The sequence below is a fragment of the Protopterus annectens genome, chromosome 8.part0 (genome assembly GCF_019279795.1).
Source record: "Protopterus annectens isolate FY-2018-M chromosome 8.part0, PAN1.0, whole genome shotgun sequence".
Classification (NCBI taxonomy): domain Eukaryota; kingdom Metazoa; phylum Chordata; order Ceratodontiformes; family Protopteridae; genus Protopterus; species Protopterus annectens.
In genome coordinates, this window is record NC_056741.1 from 1,146,930,672 (window position 1) to 1,146,954,487 (window position 23,816).

Below are 23,816 nucleotides of genomic sequence, written 5' to 3' on the forward strand. Positions count from 1 at the left end.
GAACTGATCCCCTGGGGGATAGGTTTTCCATGGTGCTTATAACAGAAATGAATACAATGGCTTATCCATTTAGAAATGGTTTGCTTTGAAATAGCTTTCTCCTCTGCCCCTGCAGCAAATGCTACCAGCAGTTGTTCAGATTTTCTTTGAGATTTAGTCCTGTCCAATCAGAATCTAAGTTGTCTGTCTACATCCAATGAATGCAGAATCCGCTCTCCCTTGTTCTGTGGATTGGGAAAGAAAGTTGGCAAATGAATGGACTGATTAAGAGCCACACTGGATACCACCTTGGGCATGAATGATGGATTGGTCCTTAGTGACACCCTGTCTGCATGAAAGATGATGAAAGGTTCCACTGCCATAAGGGCCTGTAATTCAGATATCCTTCTAGCTGAAGTGATTGCTAAAAGGAAGGCTGTTTTCCAGGAAAGAAATGTTAAGTCTGCAGTTGCAGCTGGCTCGAAAGGAGGTAGAGTGAGTTTCTCCAATACAAAGTTAAGGTCCCAGGCAGGGGTTGGAGCTCTCCTGGGTGGTCTTAAGTTTTTGGCCCCTCTGAGATACTGCTTAAGAAGAGGATGAGAGAAGGGGGGGGGGGTTGTACTGATCTGAAATGGCTGAGGCATGGATTTTTATGGAAGAAAAAGACAGGCCCTTATGAAGTATCTCAGTTAAGTATTGCAAATCAGAGGTAAATTGGGCATTGCTGTGCTCATCCTTTCAGATTGATTCCAGGCACAGAATCTTTTCCATTTGTCAGCATAAGATTTTCTAGTACTAGGTCTTCTCGCCTCCAAAATGACATCCATCACAGGTTTGCTATGGGATGGTAAGGGTGAATTTAAGTGATTAGCCAAGCTGCAAGATTCAATGTTTGGAGCTGAAGGTGCAGAATTTGGTTCTCCTCCTGAGACAGTAAGGAAGGTGTCTGAGGCAGGTGCCACTGAGAAATGTGTGACACGCTGCGCTGGAGTGGGTACCAGTGTTGGCGAGGCCAGTCTGGAGCAATCAAAATTATTTTTGGTTTGTCATGTTTGACTTTTAGTAGAACTTTGGAGAGCAAAGGCAGAGGAGGAAAGGCATAGACTGATAGGTTTTTCCAGCTGAAGGACAGAGCAATGACTTTCCAGGCTTTTTTGTGATGAGTTATTGTGGAAAATTTGTCCAACTTGTAGTTCTGGGGTGAGGCAAAAAGATCTATGTCTGGACTCCGCCATTTGCATGTCAACATGTCGAAAATCCGTGGTTCCAGTTTCCATTCGTGAGGGTCCATGAGATTTCTGCTTAGTTCATCTGCCAGAACATTCTTCTTTCCTGGCAGGAATTGAGCTTGTAGTTGTACTTGGTAGCTCAAGGCAGTGTTCCACAATGCCATGGCTAGTCTGCAGAGGGGGTAGGAATGTGTACCCCTCTGCTTGTTTATGTACCACATAACCATGGTGTTGTCCGTCTTTATCAGTAATTGTCCTGGATGAAGGTAGTCCTTGAAGGCTGTCAATGCATTCTGTACAGCTAGCATTAGTTTTTTAATTGCTATGAAGGTGCATTTGATTTGGGCTCCATTTGCCCTGAATGCACTTCCCTGCCAGATGAGCCCCCCATGCATAGTCTGATGCATCTGCATAAGGTTTGGGCGGCAGGGGGTGTGAATGGCATTCCCTTGTTTTGGTGGCAGGCCTCTGCCCACCATAGGAACTCTAGGCGCAGGCAAGGTATGATAGGGATCATTGTTTCCAGGCTGTGGCAATGTTGACTCCATAAACTTTTTAAGTACCACTGAAGTTTTCTCATATGCAGTCTTGCATATGGAATTAGAAGACTGCATGAGGCCATGAACCCCAAGGCTTGCAGTATGTGCCTTGCAGATAGCAGGGTTTTTGTGGCCGCCTGTCTGAAGTCACCAAATGAATTTGCTTTTCTGGCATAAGGAAAGCCATCTGGGCAATTGTATTCAAGCTTGCACCCAGGAATATAATTTGAGAGGGTGCCAGTTGAGATTTCTTTTCGTTTATGGTGTACCCTAGACAGGTTAGAAGTCCTTTTACAAACGCCAGATGTTTTAGAAGAATGGCCTGGTTTTCTGCCTGAATTAGACAATCGTCCAGGTATGGATACATTTGAATATTTCTTTGCCTGTAAAATGCAATTACTGGAGCCAGGCACTTTGTGAATACCCTGGGCACAGTAGACAAGCCAAAGGGCAGTGCAGAGAACTGATAATGCATGCAGCCTGCTTTGAAGAGTAGGAATCTTCTGCAAGATTCCCAGATTGGGATATGCAGGTAAGCCTCTTTTAAAGTCGAGAGTTGCCAACCAGGCATCCTTGCCTAGCATAGGAAGTAACTGGTGAAGAATCAGCATCTTGAATTTTGGAATGTCCAGAAAGGTGTTTAGAGTAGACAGGTCCAGAATTGGACGTCATACTTTGTCTTTTCTGGGTACCAGGAAAAGTCTGGAATAGAAACCTTGTCCCTTTTCTTCTTCTGGTACTAGTTGAACAGCCCCCATGTTTAGGAGGGAAAGTACTTGTTTCTGAGACTCTGCCCACTGATTTGGGGGCAGGTCTGGCCACCCATTTGGAGTTGGCAGCATGTGGAAATGAAATCTGTATCCCTGGGACACTATATTTAAAACCCATTTGTCCTGGGTTATAAGTAGCCAGTTTCTTGAATGAAGAACCAGTTTTCCCCCCAAAGGGGAGGCTAAGAGGTAAGTGATTGATAATTTCAAAGGAAGTCATTGAGACTGTTTACCATAGGGTGGTGCCTTGTTTCCAGATTTGGAAGTGGAAGCATCCCATTGCTTAGTTATGAAAGTCCCTTGGGACTGAAACCTGGTGGTTTTGGAATGTCTGGGTTTGGCCGTAGTGGCTCTGGAAGGAGCTGGAAAGGACCATTTCTTAGTAGGCCAATGCCTACTAAATCTAGGAGGGTGCACTTGTAAGAAATCTTTCACAGTTTGGATAGATTTAGCTTTATCGTCCATCTTTTTTAGAACTTCTTCAGCCTTACTGCCAAATGAGCGGTCCTGTTGTAAAGGAGTATCCAAATGTTTTGCTTTAACATGATCAAGCACAGATTGCTCCTTAAGCCAAGCATGCCTTCTAAGCACAGACCCAGTAACAGCAGCCCTACAAGAGGCCTCTAAGGAATCAAAACCACACTGCAAAGTATGCTTGCCAACTTGTTCAGCTGAATGCAATAAATCCTGCAAATCTTTATTCTCCACACAGTTAGAAATCAACATCATTTTCTGTTTAAACAGTCCCATGATATGCTGTTGATATTTTAGCATATGGAATTGACAGTTTAAAGCCCTGATTGCTAAGGCTGCAGAAGTATAAACCTTTTTACCCCATCTATCCAGTGCACTGGAGTCTCTATCAGAAGGGGTAGGATTTTTAGCAGTAGAAGCCTTAATGCCCTTGGTCCCCTGAGAAATGGTTTCAGGGTCCGCAACAGGATTTTTGAAAAGGAATTTGTGGGACTCAGGACTACGGTTATACCTGTCTGGTTTGCTAGGGGCTGGAGGCAAGGAATCAGGGGCCATACTGGATTCCGAAAACACATCATCAACAATATCTAGTACAGGAGGTATAGCCAAAGGCCTATGCTGTGGAAGAAGGAGGAAATCTCTAAGCCTCTTTTTGGATTCAGAGAAATCCTGACTTTCCCAGAGGAAATATTCCCTTAAGATATGTAAGGTTTCCCCAAAAGAGAAATCCTAAGGCGGAGATGCAGAGGGAATGGACTCCTCTGCATCAGAGTCCTCATATGTAAGTATGGACAAATCCAGATCATTAGAAGAGTCAGAAGAAACAGAGTCCTGTTCAGAAGATTCATAGTCAAATTCAGTCCTAGGCCTCTTGGAGGGGGGGTTGACTATCCCTGATTAGAGTAATTAAATCTTCAGCCATTTTAATCATTTGTTTTTTAGGCATAGGGGCCTGAACATGTGGCCTGGGCATCATTTTTTTAAGACACAGATCGAGATTTAGGCCTTAGCACTGAAGCTGGAGTTGGTCTGATATGCAAGTCTGTAGGCCTGAATACATCCTCAGAAGCCAGTGCCTGCTCAATGGCTCTGGACCCATCCAAGGTAGAGACATCCATGGGTTCCATATGTGAAGCATCTCGGGGCATACTGGACTCCGAATGGGTCTCAGTAGAGGCCTGCGAATCAGAAGTAATGGGTATCGGGGGCTGCGAAAGCACCTCACTGAGTACCGGCGAACTGGCGACTGGCTTAGGAGAAGCGTCGGCGGCAGTTTTGGACCTCAACAGCCTGTATCTGCCTTTTTCTTTGCGTTTTTTCGGTACTCCGGTAGTCAGATGGCTAACAGATGTCATTTCTGAATAATTAAACCGAGAACCGAAATATTTTGAAGCAAAAATGTACAGACGACGGATAGTGCGCTGATTAAATAAAGCAAAAAACCGACAGCAAGGTACGTCGTGGTCAGGGCCTAGGCAAGGAATACATTACAAATGAAAATCCTCATGAGGTATTTGCTTCCCACAAGTAATGCAATTATTAATTTTTACTGACATCGGTAAGGAGCAAGAAAAAGTTTCCCCAGTGGGGCACTTAGCTTTAAGTTGTAGATTTCGGTTCTGAAACTTGAAAACAAAATTTCAGGAGTCGGCCGACCGGCACTTGCGAACTGCTTCTGCTTCGGGCACTGTGCAACAAGAAAGACTGATGTAATGGCGTTGGCTGCATGTTTTATACCCCTGACATCATGGAAGAAGGGACAGCAACCTTCGCAGGACCCAAGACTTTGTTAATCAGGCCAACTGAGGGCAACCTGCCAGCAGATTACCCAAATGTAATGACTGCAACAGTGAAACACAATGAACATCCTCAGTGTACTCCTACTAAAAACAATGACAAATTCTAAATACTCAAGAGTGAGGAATCCCAAGGGGAGAATCAGAAACAGATCTGTCCTCAGTGTCTGAATCAGATAACTTAGAAGAAAATCTGTGTATGTCCCTTCAACTTCCTGTCCAAATTCAGAATCTTGAATCTCTTCAGGAAAAGAGCTATCCTTCTTTCTTTTACCAGAAAGTAATAAATAAGGAGGATCAAAATCCTGAATAAAACTTTGAGCCAGACCCAGTACACTATCTATCTAAGGAAAATTGAGGAGTAGGAAAATGCTTAGTTTTCTACTTCTTTTTGACAGATAAATGGGACCAACAGTGTTATAAATGGCAGTAGTAGCTTCCCCAGGGACAGGCAAACATTCTAACAAATCAGGGAAGCCTTCCTTGTTCCCTCTCCCTTACACCAAAAAGAGTGTCTCTCTCTTGCCCGCTGAGGGGAGCTAAATAGCCATTGAGGACATGGCAAACCCCTACTTCACACTGGCCATACATACTACACCACAAGAATCCAGGATAAAAGATGAGTGGTCTGAGGTAACAACAAATAACTACAGCAGAGTCATCTACCTGCTGCGGAGGCAATTGCTGCAGTGGCATAACTTGTTTGCTTAATTTTTATTTTTTGGCTGGAAGAAGGACTGACCTTGGGACCGGTAGTTTGTTCCATGATCAAGCCAAAAATGGTCCCTCCTTCCCATGTAAAACAAGCAGCAATAGCCAGTAAAAATTTAAAGTCTTTAAAAATCACTTTTTTCACACAAGACCACAATAAAAGGCAATTTTTAATACTATGCCAGCCCAAAAAGTAAAAAAAAAAAATTCCACAAAAAAATGTTTTTTCAATTACTTTAAACATTTAAAATGACAGGAAAAAAGTTTGCTCCTATTTAAAAGTATGGTTAAGTCTTGTGACAGTTTGTTAAAGCACTCCTAGCTGAAAAATAACCTTCCTGAACAAGAAAGTACACTAAAACATTTTTTTTAAATGTGGAAGTTTTTTTCAGCAAAGAAAATGTATCTGCCCAGCAAAGGAATGACACAAGTCAACCATCAATCTTTGAAAGACCACAGAGGAACACTCTCTTCAAGGCAGGAAAGCTATGAAGAGCTTGGCACCCAAAGCTATCTTTTTAGTCAGCTCAGCTCAAGGTTAGTGACGTTTTGGGTGCGTGAAAGGTGCCTGCCTGTTATATCCTTGGTGGGATATCACCCATATAGCTAGGATTACTGCAACAGAGATCAATATGATGAACATATGCAATTCTATTAAAAATATGGTGGTCAATGGAGTGCAGACACGGCATGCTCATTAATGTGCTGGGACCTAGTCTCATTTGTGTGTGTTGGGACTTGCTCTCCTTTTCTGGATGGGAGAGAAAAGGAGAAATTTCTGTAGGTACAAGTAAGATCCTGGCAAATGCAGAACCAGCAGGGTGCTAGCAAACAGAAGCACATGCACAACTGCAATGCTGTTCAAGAATGACAGGCTGGGTAGGAGACTACACTAAAACCGATCCTACAACATTGCCAAGCCTTGGGAACTCACCTCCTAGTTTCTGTCTATAAGTGGGACATGAGTGGGCAGACCTCCAAGAAATCAAACAATCAAACAGTACTGAGGGTGCCCCCTAAAAATATAGAAGGGGATAGCACTAAGAAATACTTCCCTGAGAAGTGTTCTTATTGAAGTATTGCTATGATACCACCTTAGAAGTCAAGATCACTTGCTTATAACAAAGAATGCAGTATCCCTAAAGAGGAAATATTGAAAAGAGGACATACTGTCAGACAGAACAGAAGACATAGGCAAATAATAATTGGTCCAGGCCCAAAAAGATTACATACATGCACACCACCATTTACCTAATGTAGTGTTCACTCAAAAGGGCACATCATTGGCTTGGATGAACTATGATTCCTACATTTAAAAAACATTTTAAGGTTTTAACAGGAAAATACTTCTAAAAAAAATTCCCAAAACATCCCATCACTTGATATTTACTCCAGGGTTATTACAAACAAATTTCTGAATCAAAGCTAGCATGCTGGTACAGAGTGAGAGCTCCTTTTTACAATCCGGGTGATCTTGATTTTGATAAGCAGCCATGTGTCACAGGGCAACTACAAAGAGGGATATATTGGCTGACTTCCTTATGTACTGCGTCAAGGATGAGTGTATTTTTCTTCTTCTGGTTGGAAACCTCCTTCCATGGAGGCTGGGGTCTTGAAATAGGAAGATAATGACAGATGGGGACACTAACATATCTAAAAATAAAGATAAAAAGTCCTGTAACATAGGTAAAGCCGACATACTAAAGGCAAAGAAAAAATAAAGTAAATCGGCGCCACAGCACTTGATATAGTAAAGTAGTCTGTTGATTCTAAAATAGTTTCTGCATTGAACCCTTTGGAATTCCCTTTACCACAACAAAGCTTACCTTTAATTGCAAATGAAAGCCAGCAACAACAGAGGAAGAAATCGGACAAGACAAACAGGTCAAAGAATGCAAATCAGGAATCAATCCAGGAGATAAGTGACATTGTTTTTAATCTTTCTAAATATAAATTAAATGAACATGAGTTATCAGTACTGCAAAAAGGATTAACCTTTATTCCTGCAAATATTAATGACATTTCAGACATTTTAACTGACATTAAACTTTTCATAAGAAATTTAAACCTTAAAGATTTATATGGAACAGATCACGCTTGAGAATTTAATACTAATGCGCATTCAAGAAGCAGTACTTTGTACCAGTCAGTAATCCTATTGTAGCGGCTTTTGAACATGCTGTTGAGAATGATGTTTATAAATTTATGAAAACAAAGCATACATATTTTTACAACTTAACAATAGAAGAAAAGCAAGCTATAAAATCACTGCCTTGTAATGCAAATATAGTGGTTAAAGCAGCTGATCAGGGTGGTGGCACTGTTATCTTTAACACAGAAGACTAGAACAAAAAAAAATCTATGAAATGTTAAGTAGTGAATAAAATTTAGCTATTGATAGAAAGCAGGTTAACAACATTATAACTAATATTAACAGCACAATTATGATATGCATCTTAATGGTGAAATTACACTAGAAGTAATGGATTATTTCCATGTAGCTGCACCTAGAGTACTAGTTACATATGGAAAACCCACGATTCACAAATCCGATACACCTCCTCCATTAAGACCCACAGTTTCAGCCAACGGGTGGACCACACGGCCAATCTCTAAATATACCGAGTATAAACTTAAACAGATCATTCAACTACAATTATCAAGGAATCAACCCAATTTTCAGAACATTTATATACTTGAGTCACCACAAATAATACTGTTATTTAGTCACATTAGAAGTTGATGCATTATTTACATCAATATAGAACAATACTGGAAATATCTTCATGAATTTATTACATCTTATGCAAATTTCTCAGCAGCAAAAACTAATGCTATATGTAATTTAATAGAGCTAGTTAGAAACTAAATGTGTTTATATTTCACAAGGATATTTATAAACAGTGTAAAGGAGTAGCCATGGGTACACCCATGGCAAATAGTTATGCCAACTTAGAAATTAATAAATAAGAAATGGAATTTGTCCTTACAAAAAATTTTTTTTAACTAATGTTCCGTTTTTCAAGCGGTTTGTGGATTGTTTGTTTCTAATATGGAATGGTTTTCGCTCTATCTTTAGACTTTTTAACATACTTAAATACTACCACTTATTTTTTACATTTAAAGCATAATATACACTATACACAAATAGATTTTTTTATGGAAATAAAGAAACAACCTTATATAAAAAAAAATTTAAAAAGAACACCTATTTGCATAATAACAGTATGCATAATAGTATGATCAGCAACTTGCAAGCATGGCCACTGACTTTTTACAAAGAAGATACAAAGAAAAAAATAAAGACTTTAGTGACACAATTTCGACAAGATAGTAAAGAAAAAATTAAACCCATTTTTTCTTATAATCAAACCACACAGGTAACAGCTAATAAGAACGTAAATAAATATCTAATAAAATGTGTTCTCCCGTATGATGTCTATACACATCAAATACAAGCTATAATCAAAAAGCATTGGTTCATGTTACAATATATTCCTATACTTAAAGACATAGATGTAAGTAAATTAACATTTGGATATAAAAAAATCTAATAATTTGAAAATATCTTATAATATAAAGAACAGGAGAAATATACTGACATTGTGTCTGTTTTTAACTATGGTACCCAAAAATGCAATAACTGTCAGTTTTGTAATTCTATCTCAACACAAACTGTTTTTCAGCATCCAATTACCTCTAAACCATTCTACCTTAAATGCCATGGGACTTGTAATACTAAAAACATTATGTACATGGCAAGGTGTCTTGCTTGTACTGTCTTTTACATAGGTAAAACTAACAGAAAATTTCAAGACAGAATATGTGAACATCTGTCAGATATAAAAAAACAGATCAATTCTAACACACTATATACAGACATTAAGCAAACAGATGTACCCCATGAATTTTTTCTATATATTACAAAACATATAAGAGAATTTAAGAGGTGGAGATTTTAGGACTCATACTGAACTGATGAAAAACAAATGGATCATACGTTTTAAGGCACATCTATCTGGCATAAATTACAGTATAACTATTAAACCAACTCTTAAGGACAAACGTAATAAAGTTAGATACATTAATGTGCATTTCTTCATGTATAAAACTTTTTACTATAGTTATATTTATTCTCGATCATGCATATTTTAAGCACGGTCTCTTTAATGTTTTGCAGTCACATGATTTCTTTTTACCATTTAAATCATTTGTTTCAATGGAATTACCTATTTGCCTAAGGAAGCCAGTACTGGTGAAAGTTTTGAACATGCAATTCATAATAAAATGTCGGTTTTACTATATCATGTGCCAAGTTGCCGATTTACTTTGTCTATTTTTTGGACACGAATACATCAAAAACAGGACAAGCTCACAGAACAAATGCTTTCCTCAATGACATTACTGCACCAGAGGATGAAAGGAACTAGCTGAAAGGACAAAAACCATGACAAACCCAGGTTTTGTGACAACTTCATGAGTTCTAGTAAACACCCTTCACCGACAGAAGAAACAAATAAGTTAGTGAGCTAAAGACAGACACTCCTCTTCATGGAGGTGACAGAAAAAAAACTACAAATAATGTGCCTTCCTTTCCTTACTCCTATTTGCGCTTTCAGCATGGCTGTTACTGCCTAAAGCCACTTCACATAAAGTATGGGTGCTTTAGTGTTTATATGGGTACTTAAAAAGAAAAAAGAAACTCTAACCACTTTGTAGAAAACCACATTACTAAAGAAGATTCCCTTAATCCGTTTCCTCCCGGGACTTGACGTCTCATCTGTGTTTTACTTACCCAATCTGGCTGCTGTTGCATGCCACCTTTGACAGCTTGCACATTGCCTTAGAATACGCTTCTTCTACAGCAGCCCTGGGAAAAAATGACAATCACAGTTTCTTACAAGCCGGAAACAATACTCTTCTCACAACAAAGTCCAACTATATGAACCTCTGTCACAGTTAGCTTTAACTTTAACAAAAAAAGTTACAACAAAACGATTAACATAAAAATAAAATAAAAAATATATAACATACATCTCCTAGTCACGAACTCATACATATACATATACATACACACACACGTCAAATGTTCTAAGTATCAGAACTTCAGATGCCTGACATAGTGTTAAAAGTATTTGAATCAGAAAGATTGAAGCCACAAAAAAAATCAAATATAATTTAGAAACACAGGGTCTACAATCCAGTTGATGTCCATAATCAATAAGGTGTTTGCCAACTATCACAGCTCAAGACATGCATGTTTCAGCCTTCTTATGACATCATTCCCATGGCCCTCTATTACTGGAGATTATGGACATCAACTATATGTATATAAACATTTCCCCTTTTTTATTCACTCATCTTTTGGCCACCTTTTTCCTTCTCACTTATCCCCCAACAGAACCTTTTGTCATTTTATTTATTTATTTTTTTTAACTTAGAGTGTGTACCTCCCTCTTACACTGTTTCTAATACCCCAAACCTGTTTTCCATCACTGTGTGCGTTTCTTTTTCATCTGCTGCGGTAGCGTTGTCGCCTCATAGCAAGACGTTGTACAGTTCGATTCTCAGCTAGAGCGTCTTCTGTGCGGAGGCATACATGAATGGGGCGTGCCTTCGTTGAAGTTGTGCATCAGGGCTGGTAACCCGGTACGTAAAAATCCACTACCAATCATTAGCGGACCGGAGTTCCGCTGTGGCGACCCCTAACCGGGAAAAGCCGAAAGACACAAACAAAGTTTGTGGACTTCATCTAATGCATATTTCTATAGTTTTATCTTGTACTTCCTCACTCCCACTCTCATCTTTTCATCACTCACTTCCACTCTTTCTTGTGTAAAAACTTGTTATTCCACCGCATTCTCCTTACTTTGGCTGTCTTCATTAATTTGTGAACAATCAAACCAAAATGGTTACTTACTGCCACATGTTCTACAAAATGCTTTACAGTTTTTTCTAGAATTTCCAAACTCCCCCACACCTTCTTTTTTGTACAATCCTGGATTAAATATGACTCATCCTAAAATCAAACAATATGCTTCTGGCTGCCTGTGGTACTAAACCCTCCCCTTTTCCCAGTTATTGCTATTACATTAGCCTGTAACTTATTTTCAGTTTTTAAAGTTACATAAACTTTCCATCTCTCAGTCCATACTTTCCTGTCATCCACAACTTTAATATCATGTACATCCTGACATCAGTTTAGAAAAAAAATTCAGTCTCTTCTATCTCAGATGTTCTAAACTGCAACAAGTTTTATTTTTAACTGTACATTTACATTTTGATAAACATAGCCCTTCCAAGGAGATATGTTACTTCTCCTTTCACATTCATTAACAATTTTTTCTGCTAATGCAAATGTCTCAAAAGTTATTTCACAGTTTCAGTTCCTATATGTACTAATGCCCTAATGTCAGACAAACTGAATCCTAAGGGCATAACAACTGTTCAAACACTGATTTCATTTGCACATCAGGTCTTGTCTTCGATTTCTCAACAGTGCCAGTCTGTGTCCTCTGCACCTGCGCACCATTTTCTTCTGTAGTCTTTCACTTGAACCTGCTACTGCTGTTGCATAAATCTTTATTTACTCTGGAAACACTACTGTCAGTCTCTCTGTTTACTGCTCTCTGTTCCATCTTCCTTAAGCCCAACACAAAGCATGCCCTTAAATTCAGTTACTTCACTAGCCAGACATGCCTTCTCTGTATCCACACAGTCATTTACAGCATCTCCTCACTACTGAATATTTTGTACATGGCCACACTCCACTGCATGAACTCAGATTCCTCTGGTCAAGCATACATAAACCCACACAAAAAAAAATCATCATCTGCACACCCTAGGGTAGGGCAAAATGCCTATTGGAACTACTCTTCTCTAAAACACCAGTTGCACATTTGCTAAATGTTCTCCAACCGCAGTAAAGGAAACTGTCAAAACCAACAAATGAAGTACCAGGTACAGTCACTAGGCAACAGCATTACAAGGCCATTACTACCACTCCCCAGTTACTCTCTCTCTTAGAAAGGTGAATATTCCTTCTGTCATGTGGCTTGTGTTAACAAGGTAGCCATAAAGTGTCTCTTAAGAGAAAAGCAAAGAATAGTTATGAGTCATACAATAAAGTTCTCTGGCAAATGGGTTACAAAAGGAAAGGGTACCTGGAGGTGGATCAGTACAGACTGCAACCACCAAAACCATCTGGTGGGAGGCAGATGAGACTGAAGTAAGACTAGGAAGAAAAAAAATGCCAAAGGCCTCAGCACTCTAAAAATAATTTCTTCTGATCTCAGGAAAAGGCTAGAAAGAAGGCGTAAGATAAAAAAAAGTCTAAACTTATTTGGGGATATGCATTTTTGGCTGAAAATGGACCTCTGTCACCCAGTCTGTCTACCAAAGTAAATAATTAAATCTCCCTAGCAAGGTAACCTGCGGTCACAGACTATCCACTAATGCTGGTGTTTAATGGTCTGCAATTGTGCCTACATTTCCATATTATTGACTAATGTGGGGCTAAATCCTGCCAGCTTAAAACAACCAACTACTAGTACTACTACTACATCTTCCCCCACTCAGAGAAAAACTAGTGAAAAGCTGGAAATGACCAATGTTCTTGAGCCTATGATTCTAAAGAAAAAGCCATGTGTGCTACTGAAGCAATGGAAATTAAGTAACATGTTCAGAGTACTGTTCCCAGTACTTCAAAAATCTGCCTTCTTGATCGGTGAGTCTAAGATTAAAACTTCTGGTGAAGAAAGGAAGGATGACTGAATGCATGAAACATGCATCAAAGTAATCCAGCATTAAAAGGGACCGCTCAAAATGAACCAGATGCATCTTACGGATGTTATCAATCTCAAAAATTCGGCATCCGATCAGATGAAAGCTAACCATGAAAATCCTAGTAACTTAATTTCAGACATGTGTGCCCAGCAGTGTTGCTGTAATTATCTCTCTACACGTTTAATTATTTACATACAAAACTCTCACTTTTAAATATCTGTCTCAAGACAGTGTCTGACACTGAATTATTGTGCATTATGCTTACTGAACGTGAGAGGTAGCGCAAATATGTTCAATAAAGATAAACTGCACTTTACCTGACCTGCCTTTGTCTTTTATAATTAATCAGACTTAAAGGCAACAAAGGTACATACTAAGCCTACCCCAACCTTAGAAAGTAAAAGTACATCAATCTCATCATGTAGTGCTCATAAATACGATGAACCTGAAGCCCCAATAACTGTATATGACCTCATGTTAGTCAGAAATTAAACACACTTTAGGGAGCGAGCCAGTGAGTGGGGTCTAAGCAGCTGTCTAGCTCTAGAGCTCTTGTCCACCAGAGGCTCCACAATGCTATTTGACCTTGAAAAGCTGTGCATGTCTAAACACAAATATACACATGCTTCCAACACTGCTCAAAGCTGTGAGCTTCGTGTACTTTGTAGGCTTCTGCATTAGGAGTACAACACCCATTGCTCTGGCTTGGCTTCACCCAAACAGTGAGCCATAGCAGTATCACTCCACCCCAGGATGGTCAAGCCATTGTCTTCTCACTCCCATCCTGGCTCATTCTCTACTTATTGTTGTTGTTTGTCTTTTCGGCTTTTCCCGGTTAGGGGTTGCCACAGTGGAACTCCGGTCCGCTAATGATTGGCAGTAGATTTTTTATGGTGCCGAGTTGCCAGCCTGACGCCCAACCTTCAGCGAAGGCACACCCATTCACGCATGTCTTTTGGAGGCCACTCAACCGCAAAGAGGACATGCAGACTCAACACAGAAGGCACTCCAGCCATGAATCAAACAGGAGAACCTCTTGCTGTGAAGCAACAATGCTACCACTGTACCACCGTGGCTCATTCTCTACTACTAATCAAAAACAGACCATATGAGGTACAGTAAGAATTTCATCTTTTTGTACCACGGGGTTGAATCTGTTTTTTTTTTTGTTTGTTTTTTAAATGGACGGTTTGTTTGTTTACCAGGATTATGGACACATCACAAATGAGATGATACAAATTACAAGTTTGCTTTTATTAAAGTATTTCAAAAGCATAAAAGATAAGCAGTTTTGTATACACAACAATGGTTAGCAGAGATTGTTAGTAAAACTTACTAGCTTTGGTAAAACAAGACACAATGTGCTATACATAGTGCTAACTGACCCTGACGAACCGTACTAAAAGAAACTTTAAAATACAATTAACCAGCTAAACAGATGCTAATGTTTAAACACATTAGAATACTGTGGATACAGAACTTACCAGCACTGAACAGAAAGAGCCACCTAGCTAATCTTAGTATATTGAATTAAGTACATTATGCTTGATATTTACATTGCTTGAGGTAGCACTAATGTACATTTACAGACCAAGATGTCAGCAGACAGACTAATGGGACTCTTACATAAACAGTTTCAGCATTAGGGAGTAGAATAGTGTATGCAATTGTTTGCAGGTTAGGGTTAAACGACTAGGTTAGGAGATGGTGCCAATTTTGCACATATGTACTGATGTGTGGGGTGTTTGTCAAAGTTTCTTGTATAGTGGTAATGTTACAGAAAGTTTTTTTTCCTAGATAAAATATAGGGTCAGGGTTTAGCAGGGAGGTTTAATGTTAGTTTACAAAACTGGAACCTAGGGTAAACTAACATGACCTGGCAATGTTATGAGGCATCAAACATATAATACGTACATAGAAAAGAGAGTTACACAGAAAAATCCATCAGATAAATGTGATCACAATTACAGCAGCTCACCTTTCTCGAACAAACTCTGCTAGTTCTTTGGTTGAAATCTGTCCATGTTTCATGTTATGATACAGCACAGCAAATCCATTGTTCTTCTCCCCCTGTCAGAAAATAAAGCAAGGAAATTTATTACAAACAGCTCTGAGTCACAAAAAACACAAGCATACTGTTTAATCATGATGCCCATCCCTTCATCAATAATGTGTTTTGGCCTACAGAACTGCAGCTGCTAAGCATATACAGACATACTGCCCTAAAAAGTACAGTACAAAGCTTGAGGAATGTGGAAATTCATAAACTGAAAGTACAAAGGGAGGAAAGAACAGAAAAAAAGACGTTATGTACCTACCATAACGTTCCATGTTAGTTGTCTTCATCTCACCTTCCTTCTTGCTGTTTGGGTTTGTAGCTGATCCTCAGCTCCGACTTGGCCGTCTTCTATAGCTCGAGAGCTGTTTACTGGCTCGAGGCTACCCCTTATCCCAGAATGCCCAGCGTCAGATACCCAGATCTCGTTTGTGATAGCGCACACTAGACATAAGTAGAGTAACCAGTTACCTAAAAACTGGTGGTCCAATACACCTAAACAAGGAAAGAGTCATAAATTACCTGGCATGTGAAGTAATAAAAGATACTCAGCCAGTGAAAACAAAAATAACTCCTCTCAATCCTCTAGGAAGGGGGAAGGAGGGAGGAATGCAAGAAGGAAGGCGAGATGAAGACAACTAACATGGAACACTATGGTAGGTACATAACTTCTTTATGTTAAGTTGTCAATCTCGCCTTCACTTTTGCTGTTTGGGACAGCGTCCTTAGCACCTAAAATCCCGGGTGGCTCATTGGAACAGACTCTTCAGAACAGTAGAACCAAAGGAAGCTCTGCTCCAGGAGACCATATCCACCTTGTAATGAGAGATAAAAGTATGAGGGTTTGCCCAAGTGGCAGCTGCACAGATTGAGTCTATGGGCAACCTAGACTGAAAGGCTACAGAGGTGGCTAATGCTCTAGTAGAATGACCTTTTGGTTTAGCTGGTAGCTCTTTATTTCGTAACTGATAAATAAAGGCAATAGTATCAGATAACCATCTGGATAAGGTCACCTTAGAAACTGGAAGGCCTTGTTTGTTGAAAGCATAAGAAAGAAATAACTGGTCTGACTTTCTTAGTTCCTTAGTTCTATGGAGGTAAACATGCAATTGTCTGTGCACATCCAATTGCTGGAGCTTGTATTCTGCCTTGTTGCTGTGATTGGGAAAGAAAACTGGGAGATCTATGGATTGATTTAAATTGTTCTCTGAGCAGACTTTAGGAATAAAGGATGGATTGGTCCTCAGAGAAACTCTGTCCTTGTGAAACACCAAGTAAGGAGGATGAACACACAGTGCTTGAAGATCTGAGACACGTCTAGCTGAAGTGATAGCAACCAGAAAAAGTGTCTTCCAAGAAAAAATTTTTTAAGGAACATGATGCTGCCGGTTCAAAGGGAGGCAAAATTAAGGAAGCTAAAACTAAATTGAGATCCCAAGGAGGAGGAGGATCTCTAAATGGGGTCTAAGAAGAGATGTTCCTCTCATAAAGGCCTTGCAGAGCTTATGAGACATTATGCTAGAATTAAACATACCGATATGAAAATTAGAAATGGCAGCTAGCTGTACTCTAATGGTAGCGGAAGCCGCACCAGACTGAAAGAGTTGTGCTAGAAATTCAAGAATTTCGTGGACTGGGGCTGAGAAAGGATCCAAATTTCTAGATTCTGCCCAGTAAGAAAACCGTTTCCATTTACTAGCAAACGTTTTCCTCGTAGTAGACTTATGTGAGGAAACAATAATTTCACGGACTGCTGGGGAGATACTGGAAAGCCTGGCTAAGGTTGGAAGTGGAGTAACCAAGCTGTGAGCTGGAGAATTTGAAGGGACTGGTGCAACCCGCCTGATTGATGAATCAAAAGATCTGGAACCGGGTCCAGAATCCACAGTTAATCCAGAAGGTGGAGGTGCAGGAACGGGAACCATATCTGTCGAGGCCAATATGGGGCAATGAGGATAATTTTGCAACCCAACGATTTTGCTTTCTGTATGAGTCTTGGTATTAGGGGAAAAGCGTAAAGGAGTCACTGAGGCCAATCGTGGTCTAGTGCATCTCTGGGTATATGACCTGGAAGAGGAAGTAGGGAAAAGTAGCTACTGCATTTGTTAAGAGGAGTGGCAAAATAGACTGCAGCAAGGCTGTCCCCATTTGCGGAAGATAAGATCCGCAACTTCCTGATTCAGAGACCACTCATGAGGCATGAGGATAGCTCTGCTGAGCCTGTCCGCTACGACATTGGACTTCCAGGGATGTGCGTTGCTATCAGAAAATGTTGGGAGGAAATTGCCCATTGCCACAGTCTGAATGATTCTCAACACAAGGGGTAAGACCTGGTCCCGCCCTGTTTGTTGATATACCACACAACTGACACGTTGTCCATTTGGACTGCAATGGTCCCGGACGGGAGAGAGTCTTGAAGGGCTTGCAACACTAGGAGCACCGCTCTCATTTCTAGGACACTGACATGCAGATGGTACTCGTGAGATTGCCAAGTGCCTTGGACTGGCCCGCCTAGATAATGCCCCCCCCCCACCCTATCAGGGAGGCATCCGTGGTCACTATGGCTACCGGAGGGTGTTGTATGAAAGGTCTGCCCTGAATTACTAGTGGCGAGACCATCCACCAAGAAAGGTGCCTTCTGCATCTTTCTGTGATCAAGATCATGTGAGACATGGGTAGCTCCTGGAAAGACCACTGCGTGAAAAGAAGCCACTGAAGGATTCTCATGTGAAAACGCACTAATGGGACAAGAAGAATGGCAGCTGCCATGCAGCCTAGAGCTTAGAGGACATATCTGACTTGAATCCTTTTGCTCTGCATTAGAATTAACACTTGTTGACGAATAGTGGAAACTCTTTCCTGTGGTAATCTTGCAAACATTTATTTAATTCTGCTCCTATGTATGTGACAGACTGACAGGGCAACAAGGCAGATTTTTCAAAATTTACTGTAATGCCTAGTTGAGTGCATGATGTGATTGTATAATCCAGTGCCTCTACGAGTTGATGCCTGGCGGTAGCAGTCAGGAGCCAGTCGTCTAGATAGAGAAACACCTGGAATCCTTAACACCTCAAGAGAGCCGTGACTACTGCCATACACTTGGTGGACACCCTGGGGGCTGAGGTGAGACCAAATGCAGAGCTCTGAACTGGTAATGACTGGCCCCTACCCGGAAGCGAAGAAATCTCCTGGAGCGTCTGTCCATCTTGATATGGTAGTACGCATCCTGAAGATCTATCGAGCACATCCAATTGTCCTGGCCCAGAAAAGGGAAAATGGACTGCAGTGTCACCATCCAGAACTTTTCTTTTTGTACAGATTTGTTCAATCTGCTGAGATCCAGTATTGGGTCTCCAGTCCCCTGTCTTTTTTGGTACTAAAAAGAATCTTGAGTAAGTTCCGGATTCTAGTTGGTTTGCGGGGACTTCTTGAATGGCTCTTTTTTCTAGCGGTCTTAAAACTTCTGTGACTGCTTGATCCCTTAGATTGGGTGGGACCATATGGGATGGACTTTTTTGATTCTATGGGGGATTGATAGAAGGGAATTTTGTAACCTCTGGATATAATGGATAGTACCCATCTGTCTCTTGTTATATTTTGCCAGGTTTTTGGGTAAAGCAAAAGTCTTCCCCTGACTGCCTCCAGAGGTGAGCAGTCGGACAACCCTTCAGGGATGCTGGAAGGGCTTGGCAGAGAAGGTTTCACTGTCACCCTGGTTTTGCGGCCCCCTCTGCCATGAGGGCGGCATCTGTTATTGTTGTTTCTCCCTCTGCCCTTGGGGGAAAAATCACCACGTGTGTCAGGCAAGGGTCCCTGGGATTTTCGGAACCACATCTTTCCGCTCTTCTTACCCTTGGGATAAGGTCTGGAAGGGGTGGAAAATTGACTCCCACGGCAGAGAGAGTCTTGCCTTCCTGCTCACACCTGGTCAACGTATCTTTCACCTGCGGCCCAAAGAGAAAGGAGCCATGAAAGGGAGTATTGGTGAAGGATGCTCGAAAGGGTTCCACAAACTGACACAGCCACATCTAAGCATGTCTCCTGAAAGCCACATCTGTCCCTGCGGCTCTGCTTGCTACATCAGCTGCATAGGAAATCAGCCTCATGGAGGAGTTGACTATGGAATTAAGAGTCGCAAGCTGAGAAGCTAATTTGGCTGGTACTCCCTCAGCTGTAGGATCTTGAAGGGCATCTCCAAGCTCTTTCAGGAGATCCCTTTGAAGAGGTGTAAAATGGTATAGATAGTTCAGGGACCAAACTGAAAAGGTCACTGAAGCAAACACTCACTTTCCATATCTATCCATCGTCTGAGACTCTGTTTGGATAATGAACAGATGAAGAGATTTCTGCTAACTCTTTCTTAGTGGCTGCTGCTACCACCATGGCATCAACGGGCACACCTTTGGAGAGGAATTGTTTGTCCTGGGGGGGGGGGGCTATAATAAATTTGTTTGGTCTCCTCGGAGTAGGTTCCACAGAATCTGGAGCTGACCAAGCCTTTCGAGCCACTACAGACATGAGTGGATCGAAAGGAGGAGATACCCAGGAGGTGAAGGTCGGGAACCAAACGCGTCCAGGTATACAGACTCGTCCTCGGTAGGGGCTAGGGAAGTCCAGTCTCTCCTCTGTCTAAGCATTTCAAGGATGTTTGAAAAGGAAACATCTTCAGAGCGGGACCTTGGTGACCCTTCCAATTAATCCATGTCTGTATTCGAGGTGACAGACTCAGGGGAGTCTATGTGCTTCCTCTTGCACTTCTTCTGGGGAGGCTTCGGAAGAAGAGGGATCACCCAATGGGGTGTCCTGGGGCATAGATTTCCTACGCTTGGGGTCTGGAGGAGGAGGAGTAGAGGCTGGAACAGACACCACGGGGGGAGGAGCCGATGGATCTGGCAGTAGAGCTGTATCGGGGGACAGCACACTCCGCATGACCTTGAAGGCATCCCGACCTCTAGGCAGAGAAAGCTCCAGCTCCGAAGAAACAGGAGTCCTTCTCCGCGTCGAGGGTGACCGCTCCGAGGCCGATGCTGGAGCCGAACTCACCTACGTGGAAGCTCCGAGGGGGAGAATGGGGTCAAGACAAGGGTGCGATGCCACTCCCCCCCTCGGAGCCGATGAGAGAGCCCCAGCACCCAGATCCCTCGATAGAAGGTACAATCGAGGTAACTGGAGCCGACGTCGGAACCGAAGGAGAGATGATGATCGGTGCCAACGGTTCTACTACCTGCAGTTCCATGGTCTCCAGCTCACAGCTAAATGTACTCTGAGGAAGAACGGAAATAGAGGCGGTTGGAGCCGATACCTGTTGAGGTGGGCTGGACAGTAATTTTGCCAGTGCCTGTGACTTAAGCAACCTACTTACTACTCTCTCCACATCACGGTCCGATAATCTAGAGGACCGAGAGGAGTGAGAAGAATGATGGCTACGTTCACTCTAACAAGGGTGACTGAGGTACCGAGTGGATGGGCTCCAAGGACGAGGACCTCAGTCTCTTATGGCTCCGAGACGGCTCTGAAATAGCAGATGGAGCCGACGGAGGAGTTGCCCTGCTGGTGCCAGCCACACCGACATACTTGGTTGGTCAAGTAAAGGAGTCGGCTCCGAAGGTGGAGCCAACGGCTTGACAGACTTAGGGTATTTCGCTGGCTGAGTACTTTTAGCCGAAGAATCCTGAGGCTTCAATAATCCCCAAAGGATTCATTTGTTTTTGCGCTCCTGCAGGACCCTTGGACTAAAAGCGTGACATATAAAACAGGAGTCCTGCGGGTGAACAGCGCCCAAACAATATACACAACTAGTGTGCCCATCTGTCAGACATTTTCTGACAGCATGAGTCACACTTTTTGAAGCCAGATACCTTGGTATCTTTAGACATTTTCCTAACAAAAAACTAAAAAACCACAATAACAATAAGAAAATGTTATACTACTAAACTAAAACAAACAGCCTTTTTTTTTTTTTTTTTTTTTTTTTTTACAGTTAAGGAACAGAAAGGAGAGCCTCTAATTTAAACGGCTGTCCTAAGGGGGGGGGACTCTCTAATTTAAACGAGTTCAGGGGAAACAGAAGGCCTGCGAGTCATGGAGTAACGGCCAACAAAGCTACAACACACAAGAAAGCGATAAGGGATAAATTATTATATCTAGACAAAAACATGATAAAATTTTTAAGAATAAACAACAATTATAATAACAGAAAAAACTATACTAAGCCTGAGCCAGTAACGAAGCAACCTTGCAGCTGAAGTGGCAAACGAGATCTGGATAGCTGACGCTGGGCATTCTGGGATAAGGGGTAGCTTCGAACCAGTAAACAGCTCTTGAGCTATAGAAGATGGCAGAGTCAGAGCCGAGGATTGGCTCCGAACCCAAACATCAAGAACGAAGGCGAGATGAATAACTTAACATCAGCAGTTACAACAGAATATAACAAGTGCTCAAGCTTCAACAGTTCACAAGTACAGGCCAGGAGGTTACATTATCAACACAGCTGGCAGGCTGCAGGATACAACACCAACATGTCAAACTGCACCTTACGCTAAACAAAAGGATCTCAAAAAATACAGCTGTGTAAGCAAACTTACTATAACAGTAAATGTTTAGATCGAAAATCCAATAACGACCACTGGAACCACAACTCTTATATTAACACTGGTTTATTGAAGTAAAGCGCTTTTCGTCTCCACAATAGTAGACTTCCTCAGACAAATAACATACAAATTTCTTTAATTTAAATACAAATCAGCTGGCTCTAATTAAAAACATTAAGCCTATCACCATATTCTTTTACATGACATCACTAAATACAAATCAGAATACAAATCCATACACAAATTTAAAGAAACAGTCCGCTGTCATCTTTCTTGTTAAAATAAACAAATGACCACATTTATATGTGTTGGTACAAGTTAAAATATGTATATATGAGTGTTACATAAACTACGTGGGTATTATACTTGGGGAATAACGTAATAAAAATTAAACTAAAATTAAAATTAAAATGTTCTCCTAACGTATTAAGCTTTTTAGCTTCATAATACACACAATTGAAGTTACTTCATTTAAACCTGGGGGGTATATGAGTTCAATCGCAGTTGCCAGAGGAGCTCCTGCTTCTCTAACACTAGATGTTGGGGGCCTCCTTTTGTACTGGCAAGAACTTGATCTATCACTTTGAAAAGAAACTGATGTGTGGGGTTCTCAGTGCAATGCCTAGCTACTGCATTTGTTGGAGTCTTTTTCCGAATGTGGTAAGTGTGTTTGTATACTCTTTCCATTAATCTCCTGTCGGTCTTTCCCACGTAAAAAGATGAGCAGACCTGACAGGCTGCTAGGTAAACCACAGACCTGGAATTGCAATTGTATCTACCTTTTAGTTCAAATCTCCTGGTACCCATCTCCAGTTTGTTTCCTGTTGCTATGTATTTACAATAGTTGCAAATTTCACATTTATAGGTACCTTCTGTTCTACAAAATGACTTAAGGTCCATTTCTAAAATGTTTTTTTTAAATTCCTACCTTTTCTATAAACAAGTTGTGGACCATTTCCTAATTTTTCATGAACTCCTTGTTCTGTCGTAAACAGGTTCCAATTTCTCATTAAAAAACCTTCAATTTCCTTAGCCTCTAGACAAAAATGGGGCAATGAAATGAGGAATTCTACTATTGTGGAGACGAAAAGTGCTTTACTTCAATAAACCGGTGTTGATATAAGTAAATGTTTAGATGACTACTGCTGCAGTAGCTTTAGCTATATAGGTTATATCCTGCTAAAGACATAACAGCCATCTAGCTTCCAAAGGTCCAGGGCACCTTCCAAAGGTCCAGGGCACCTTCCACATGCCCAAACAGCTAGTCAGATCAAGCTGAGTTGAAGGTATATTTGAGTGTGAAGACCTTCAGAGCTCTCATGCCAACAGACAGTGAGGCTACAGCCCTGAAAAAGTCAATGCTAGGGAAGGAAAAAAAAAGTATATTGCATATCTCCTCACCCGGGCAACAAAAAAGGACAATGCTAGGAAAATAAATATATGCATATACCACCTCACCCAGCCAACAAAAACATATATAATAAGGGGTAAGGAGGAAGCATGTACTTTGCAGGCTTTTGCATCATGAATACAACACCCATCATTCTGACATCTAATGTTAATGGTTAGTTTCCTGACACAATTGTACTATGTTCATCATTATGATCACTGCTCCATTAGCCTTAGCTATACGAGTAGATTACCAAAGCTTAGATTGACTGGGAGGAGGAGGAAGAAAGAGGATCCAGCAGCACCCGGAGCATGGCCCTAGTAAAGCCTGTCCTAGACTTGGAGAAGGAGTATAGTTTATAGTGCTAAGCAAAGGTATGCAGAGGACCAATTGATGATTCTAGAATACTTTTAAAAACAAACCCTTTCCAAAAAACAAACATGTAGCCAAGGCCCTGATAGAATGAGCCTCGACTTGCCCAGAATTGCCTTGCTGTG

General features: G+C 41.1%; 1 protein-coding gene across 1 annotated transcript in view; it reads right to left on the reverse strand.

The window, feature by feature from the left end:
• The window catches only part of LOC122808415 (F-BAR domain only protein 1-like), a 2,144,012-nt gene that overhangs the window by 1,792,148 nt on the left and 328,048 nt on the right, over window positions 1-23,816 (reverse strand). Inside the window, exons 2-3 of the mRNA XM_044079378.1 lie at window positions 15,262-15,353; window positions 10,294-10,368 (exon numbers count right to left, since the gene is read on the reverse strand). Coding sequence (XP_043935313.1) covers window positions 10,294-10,368; window positions 15,262-15,353 — 167 coding nt within the window. The remainder of the gene's footprint in view (window positions 1-10,293; window positions 10,369-15,261; window positions 15,354-23,816) is intronic.